This window comes from Trichechus manatus, unplaced genomic scaffold (genome assembly GCF_000243295.1).
Source record: "Trichechus manatus latirostris isolate Lorelei unplaced genomic scaffold, TriManLat1.0 scaffold00309, whole genome shotgun sequence".
NCBI lineage: Eukaryota > Metazoa > Chordata > Mammalia > Sirenia > Trichechidae > Trichechus > Trichechus manatus.
Genome location: NW_004444245.1, coordinates 348,054 through 355,281, shown reverse-complemented (window position 1 = coordinate 355,281; position 7,228 = coordinate 348,054). Strand labels below are relative to the sequence as shown.

Sequence of the window (7,228 nt, the reverse complement as noted above, 5' to 3'; positions counted from 1 at the left end):
AGGAGCACCCGTTGAGAGGCGGTGGGCGTGGCGGGGGGCCTTATGTGGGGTCAAGCTCGAAGACGCCGCCGTCGCTGGTGGGGGTTGTGAAGAAGGAGGGCGGGTCGTCGGAGGTGGTGGACCCCTGCCCCCCACTGTCGCACCCCCGCGAGCGCCTCTCCTCCAGCCTCAGGCTCCGCTCGAAGTCCAGCAGCTGCCCCATGAAGTTGAAGTTGGGGGAGATGTTCGACTTCTTCCTCTTGACCAGGTCGTAGGCGTCGTTGAGGGAGAGGTGGAGCTTCTGCATGAGGTAGGCCACGGTGACGGTGACAGAGCGGCTGACCCCAGCCAGGCAGTGGACGAGCACCCCGCAGTTCTGGGACAGGGCCTCGTCTAGGAGGGGGCAGGGAAGGGTGGCCCGCCTGAGGCAAAGGTCCTCCCAGCCCCCCTTGCCCTCTGACCCGGTGGCCAGGCCAGGTCGGGCCTCTGGGAGCTGGCCGCAGCACTGCTTTCTGGGGCAGGACAGCTAAGTGTCCACCTGGTCCAGCTCGCAGACGGGGAGGAACTCTCCGAGGAGGGAGGGAAGCGGGGGACAGGGCTGACTCACCAATGAACGCGGTGGCCTCTGGAAAGAACTGGGACAAGTTCTGGCTCCAGTGATCCGAGATGGGGATCTGCTTGTAGTGGAAGTCACCGTTCTTCTCGAAGAGGTTGGGGAGGTTGGGGGTGACGTTGAGAATGTAACGGATACCCAGCTTGGCCAAGCTCTCCAGGTTGGCCGAATCCCGGGCACTGCCCAGGTACAGGTTGGGCAGAATCTGGACAGGAAAGAATGGTAGCAACCCTGCTGGCGGGGGCGTGACACCCTCCGAATCCAGGCCAAAGCTTGTGGGCTCACGCTCCGGCTCAGATTCTGCGTCGGAGCAGTCAGAGCTCAGGTAGAGGCCGCCCAGCCCCACCACAGGCACTGGCCCGGGGGCCTGGGCTGCCCTGGGGCCACCATGGCCCTGGAGGCTGCTCTCACACAGGTGAGGGCACTCGGCCTGGAATCGGCTGAAGCCACCTGTGGGGAGAAGGAGGGTCCTGCTCAGCTGGCTGGGGACAGGGAGCTAACCCCAGATGGCCCAAAAGAGAACAAGAAAGCCTACAGCTTGAGCTAAACCAGTGTCCCCCCCTGTGGATCAGGAGGTCGCCTGACAGGCTGTGGGCACCCCCGCCACCACCCTGGCTCCACAGCTCCCGCTGGTGCTGCGGGAGATGGAGCCCAGGCAGACCGCCGCAAAGCGGAACACATTCAGAATAGACCTCCTTGGCCACCGGTTGACAGGGGTGGGAAAAGCTAGCTCCGTAGGCTCATGGGAGCCCTGTCCCTGCCCTGGGCGCTGGGGAGCGGCCGCATTCCCCCTCCCAGCCCCGCCATGACTATGGGGGTGTGGAGGCAAATCCCTGCTTTTGCTGTATGCCCCCAGAGCCGGGGGTCTGGCCTCTTGCTGCCCTAGGAGGTGGGGTGACCACCATCGGGAGGCCGGGGAGCCTGCTCTCCTCCCACACCTGGCACTTGGTTCTTGAGAATCCGCCAAGCTAGGTCAGGTCAGCCCAGTTCTCCCATTTTCCAGACTCGGAAATTGGGGCTCCAAAGGGTGAAGGACTGGGCCAAGGTCATGCTCAGACCCCCAGCCCCCAGCCGCATGGCAGGGAGTCAGAGAGGGAGTCTTCCCTCTGCTTTGCCCAAGGTCGAATTAATTTATGAATTCCCGGGGCGGGAGGGGCCCTGCGTTCCCAGGCCCGCCTGTGCACACCTACCCTGTAGGTAGTAGGCCAGGTAGCCTTCCTCCCGCAGCTTCTGGAGCAAGGTGCCTAGCACCGACTCGGCCTCCCACTCCTCCACGGCCTCGCCTTCGGCCTCCCCGCGCCGCCGCCGCCCGCCGCCCTGGTCATACAGGAGCACCGGGGCGGGCGGGGGTGTCTGCAGCGGTGGCCCGGGCAGCAGCGCGCGCACCGACAGGCTCCCCCGGCGCAGGCGGCGCAGCAGCAGCGCTGGCAGGGCCACGCTCAGCGCCCCGCCGATGCGTGCCGCCTCGTACAGCTCGCGGCTGCGGCAGTCCAGGAGCAGTAGCTGCGGCCTCGGGGGCAACAGTTCGTGGCGCAGCCACAGGCACGAGCGGCCCAGGCCCTCCATCGGCTCCCTGCACGTCAGGCCGCAGGCGCTGTGAAGAAAGGGGAGGTGGGTGTGAGCCCGGGCGGCTGAAGCCGCCCCTGCTCCTCACGGCAGGCGTCCAGGCCCGCAGGACACCCCCCACCGCCGGCTCCTCTTCTCCCACGACCCCAGTGAAGACGCGCAGGAGGGCGCCCCCCCCAAGAAAAACAGCCGGTGCCCGGCGCTGCTCCCTGCTCTGGGACGGGGAAAGCTGGTCATCTAACAGGGCCTTTGACGGCTAAGGGTCCCTCCTCGGTCCCTCCGGAGACCCCTCAAGGCCAGTGCCACTGCCCTTCACACCCCCTTTCTGCGTCTCTCGCTCAGCCTGCCCGCGATCACTCCCCAAGTTCAGGCTTTGGAGTTTGGGTGTGTGGACAGGGGTTCAAGGCCTACTTCCCCCCATGGCCAGGCGGGCCCGGGCAGAGGTGGCACCCAGGTGACAAGTTTCAGCGTGCCCTCTCGGAGCCAAGCTGTCCCTATCCCCCCGGGGAGGACAGGACAAAAGGAGAGAGACCTGGAGTGCGATCAGGCAGCGAGCAGCCACTTGCGGACGTCCTGGCCACAGCGGGGCGTGTGGCGCCGTCCCAGGCAGGGGCTCCCCAGGCCCGGCTGCCGAGCAAGAGGCCGGGCTGCCGAGGAGGCGCGCACGTGGAAGGCAAGCCCCGCGTTCCCAGCGCTCCTGCCACTTGCTGGCCCCAGACCCAGCTTCCACTCGGAAGCCGCTCCTTTTGGATGCGGAGCTGCGGCTCAGAGGGGCGGGGCGGGGGCGGGCAGGGGAGGGCTCAGGGTGGCCAGCGAGCCAACGGGTTCCAGCGAGAGCGGTTGGGTGGGCCCTGCGAGTGGCGCGCTAAGCTGGGGCTTCCACCGAGGCGGGACAGGATGGGGCAGAGGCCAAGGGCGGTCAGGGGCCCAGTAAGGACTGGTCAAGCACAGCTCCCCTGGTGGCGCCACCCGGCCAGGAGGTGGGGGAGGGGTGGACTGAGGAGCAGAGCCCAGCGCCCCTGCCCCAGAGGTTGCCTCCAACCCAACTGACTCGGTGACTCTGGACAATCATGTCCCCTGCCTGGACCTCAATGGTGCCATCTGTATAATGTATCCACAGTGGCCACCACCTTGGGCTACTGTGGGATGCCACCGACGGTGTGTGTGTGGGGGGAGCAGAACCAGGGCCAGAAACCCAGCGCTGCCTCTGGCCCGGAGCTCCCACCAAGGGCTAGGCACCGCTATGGGCTTCAGTGGGACAGCCCTGGCCAAAGGCACCCAGGGGCTCTGAGCTCCAAACCCCACCCCACCCCACCGCACTCTGCTCCTACCACATTGCTCAACTCCTCAATCCCGCCCAGCTTCTCAGCCAGCATATCCACCAGTCACCCAGGCCAGAATCCTGAGAGTCACCCCTTGCCCCTCGCCTCCATCGACTCAATCTTGAGGGAAGTCGGTTCAACTTGAACATCTGTCAAATCCATACTCTCCTCTCTGTCCCTGCACTGACCTTAGGCTCGAACCCATCAGCTGGATGCCTCAATCTGCCCCTCTGCCCTGCCGCCAGAACTCAGCCATTCACTCAGCAAAGGCCAGTGGCCTCCATCCCCGGCACGGGCACAGGGTGATAAGCCCCCGCTCACAAGGTGCTCACAGGCTAGCAGGACAGACCGGCAGCAAACAAGGAGACCAAACATGAGAAACGTCAGGTGGTGGTCAGCGCTGAGACAACCAAACCCATCAAAAGCAAATCACGCTGTTGAAGGAAAATGTGCGCCACGTAAGACAAAACTCACACAAATCAACAGAAAGTTACGACCAGGATTGATAAACGGGCGACAATATGAAGCTATTGTATAAAGGAGGAAACACAACTGGTTCGAAAACATTTGGAGAAATGTTCAACCTCAGGCATGAAGGGAAAGCAAATTCAAAAAACAAGGTAACACTCCCCACCTACTACATGAGTAAAATCAAATCATGTCAAAGTAAGAATGCCCAGTGCTGGCAAAGTTGCTGTGAAATTGGCATGCTGCTGTATTGGTGGTAGGATTCTAGATTGGTAAAGCCCTTTTGGAAATTAATTTGGCAATATGTATCCAGGAAGAAAAAAACAAATCCATCCCTTTTGACCACTTCTGGGAATCTACCTGAAGAAAATAAACGAAAAGAAGGAAAAGCTGTACACAAAAGAACGGACACCACAAAACGTTTTTCTAAGGAGTGAAAAATGCAAAGCAACCTGGAAGTCCCACATTTAGAGCAGTTATGTACGCGTGCCTATACGTCCATTGAAAAGACTGGTCTCACGAGCCGTAGAGTAAGATGAGAAAATGCTTGGGAGGTCATGTTGGTGGAAAGAGAACAGATCCCAGAAAGCTAGGCCACCTCTAAGGGGCCTCCAGTTTGCCCCTCCCCCAGCGGGCCTCCAGCCTCGGACTTCTGGAGCACTGTCAGACGGCTGATCTCCAGCCATGGCCCATCATGTCCCTGCTTAAGAACATACAAGGACCTCCCCTCCCTGGCCTCCAGGATGATTCTACTTAAACCTCCTGCATCCAGGGCCTCAGGCTGTTGGGCCGTGTCCCCCTTTCTCGCTGGCATTGTGGGCCCTGCCCCCAGCACAGGCCTTCCTCTGCCAGCTGTCCAGATTCTGTCCATTTTTTGGGACTCCCCCCACCACCAAGGCACTCTCCTCCAGGCAGCCAGGAAGACAGGAAGTCTTATGGGCTAGCTGTGGTCTCCCTCCTTGGCGCTCCCTCAGGCTGTCACTCCAAGAGCCTCAGATCCGGGGCTCATTTGCCTCTTTCTCAGTGTGCTCCTGGGGCTCCTGCGTCTCACACCCTAGCTCCAGGGAGGCAGATGTGGGCACCTGCTGCAGCTGGGGATGGGACCTTGGGATGGGCAGGGGTTGAAGGCACCAAGGAGCTTGTCCCGCATAGCTATGCTGTGGCCATCGAGGAAATGCAGATACTTGTGGAGGCTCAGTGTGGTTGCAGAGAGGGTTGCCAAGCTCTGGGAGACAGGAGTTCCTCAAGTGTCCAGGGCGCTCTCTGGAGCTGCAGGGGGAGGAAGGGCCTCCGCAATGGTGAAGGAAGGGGATGCCTAGGCTCCAAGAACGCCCTGGGGGGCCGGAGACTGTGTCTCCCAAAGGCTCCATTGCGGACCCCTTGCTCCAGACCCCTGCTGGCGAGCCCTCCCACCGAGGAGCCAGTGGCCGGCTGTGCCTTGGCGCCTCCCCGGCAGCCCCGGGAGGGAGCGTTCAGGAGTGGAGGGGATTCAATCTCCAAAGTAGAGTGCTCAGTGCTGGGCGCCAGCAGCGCCCGCCCCGCAGCGCCCCGCAGCGCCAGCAGCAGGACAAACGGGAACCTGTTGCCATCTCCGCACTGCAGGGCTGAGCGCCGCCAAGCGTCCCCCCCCCCCGCCGAGGCCTCCCCGACTCGAGCCCCCTGCAGCGCCTGCTTGGGTCGCCGGCCCCGCCCCGCGGCCGCTCCCGGGAGGGCTCAGGCGGAGGAGCGCGCCGGGCGCCCCGGCCTCGCCAGGTCTTCTCGGCCGGGCGGAGCCGCGCTGCCGCTCTCGGCAGGGTGGGCGCTGCACCCGCCGCCCCCGCCCTCTCCCTGTCAGGCGTCCCGCCTTGCGAGACCCGCCGGGCGCCCCTGCCTTCGCCCCGCCTGGCCAGCGCCCCCTGGAGGCCGTAGGGGTGCCGCCGCCCGCAGGCCCTGCGCGCCGCCTGTGCCCTCTGGTCCCCGGAGTCTCCGGAAAGCGGCGCCCCCCCACCACCCCGAAATGCACCGTTCCCGCCACGCACAGTGGTAGGATTTCGGCTGTGGCGGCCCGGTCACATGGCCAGGAGTACAACTCCCAGAGACAGCGTTGCTGCCAAATTCAGTCTCTTTGCCACCAAATACACTTTCTGCTGGGGATTGCTTTCTGGTTTCCTGGTCTGTCTGCCGGCGGGACTGGGAGCTCCTCCAAGGCAGGCCGGGGTGTGCGCGGCCCCCAGCTGGCTGGCCCCAGCCCCGGTGCTCAGGAAGAAATGCTTGCTGACAAAGAAGGCATGAATGAATGAAACCAATTGTTGCACGCGAGAGCCCAGGAAGGTGCCTCCTGCTTTTCCCTCTGCCTGCCTTCCCCCTCCCCCGCACCCAGACACGCACCAGCACACGTGCACACTCAGCCCTCCCCCACACACCGCAGACAGGCACACGCACAGCACGCAGACCCCGGCCCTCACGAAGCCACCTACTACGTGCTGGCAGCAGTTGGCACCCCTTGGGTCCCAGCTGGGCCGCCTCCGTTCCAGAGACTGCTCTCTTCGCCCTCCCCGCGCCCCTTCCTCGCGCCATCTCAGTACCTACCTGGGGCCCCAAATGCCTTCTTTATCTTTTAGGGGAGAGGCCAAGCCAGACGCTGGGGAGTCTCGGGCTGCCTAGAGAGGCACCTAGGGGCTGGGCTACGAGCCGCTGCGAGTGAGAGCCGGAGGCGCCTGGCAGAGTTGCCACCCAATGCTGCAGCTCCTGCGCCGGTGTGCCAGGTGTGGGGGAGTGGTGGGAGGTGCTCAGGGAAGTGGGGGTGCAGGGGGCTATTTGCGATGGGGGCGGGAGGGGTGTTGGAGAGCAGCAGTGAGGCCTTGTGCGCTGGGGATGCCGGTGTGTGCTCGGGCAGCGCAGGACTGCGGGCGTGGGCGCGGGGACGCTGGGCTGTGGTGCCGGGACAGCCCGCGGGAGGGGCACGTGGGTGTGGGTTGGTGTGGGGGCTTGGCTTGGGTGTGGGTGGACTGCAGTGTTTCTGGCTGGCAACGTGGGTGGGGTGTCTGTACTGGGCATCTGGGGAGTTGGCATGGTGGGGGCGCCGACTTTAGAGCGGGTATCGCGGGGATGTGCGGGTGTGTGCCTGGGTGTGTCCTGGGGCGTGGCACGGGCTGGGGGGTGTGGGTTTGAGCGGGGCGGGTGGTCGGGTCAGGAGCTGCTGCTGTGGGCACTGCAGGCACCCGGGCCGCCGGGCGGTCTGTGCGCGCGTGTGGGCGGGTGTGTAGCCCGGGAGGCGGTGTCTCCAGGGCAGCGCGCGGCT

General features: G+C 64.2%; 1 protein-coding gene across 1 annotated transcript; it reads right to left on the bottom strand.

Moving 5' to 3' along the window:
- Positions 1-40: 40 nt before the first annotated feature.
- Positions 41-2,158, bottom strand: DUSP9 (dual specificity phosphatase 9). The gene is made up of 3 exons (XM_004390562.1): positions 1,783-2,158; positions 587-1,042; positions 41-372 (listed from the first exon to the last, which is right to left on the bottom strand). The coding sequence occupies exons 1-3, from the start codon at positions 2,156-2,158 to the stop codon at positions 41-43; spliced, it is 1,164 nt and encodes a 387-aa protein (XP_004390619.1).
- Positions 2,159-7,228: the final 5,070 nt, after the last annotated feature.

What these genes read in the sequence shown, in the direction of transcription:
- DUSP9 (XM_004390562.1), bottom strand. Translation starts at nt 2,158, where the DNA reads ATGGAGGGCCTGGGCCGCTCGTGCCTGTGGCTGCGCCACGAACTGTTG. An exon ending in CCTGGCCTACTACCTACAGG is followed by an intron (nt 1,043 to 1,782) that starts GTAGGTGTGCAC and finishes TTCTCCCCACAG; the next exon opens with GTGGCTTCAGCCGATTCCAG. An exon ending in AGAGGCCACCGCGTTCATTG is followed by an intron (nt 373 to 586) that starts GTGAGTCAGCCC and finishes GCCCCCTCCTAG; the next exon opens with ACGAGGCCCTGTCCCAGAAC.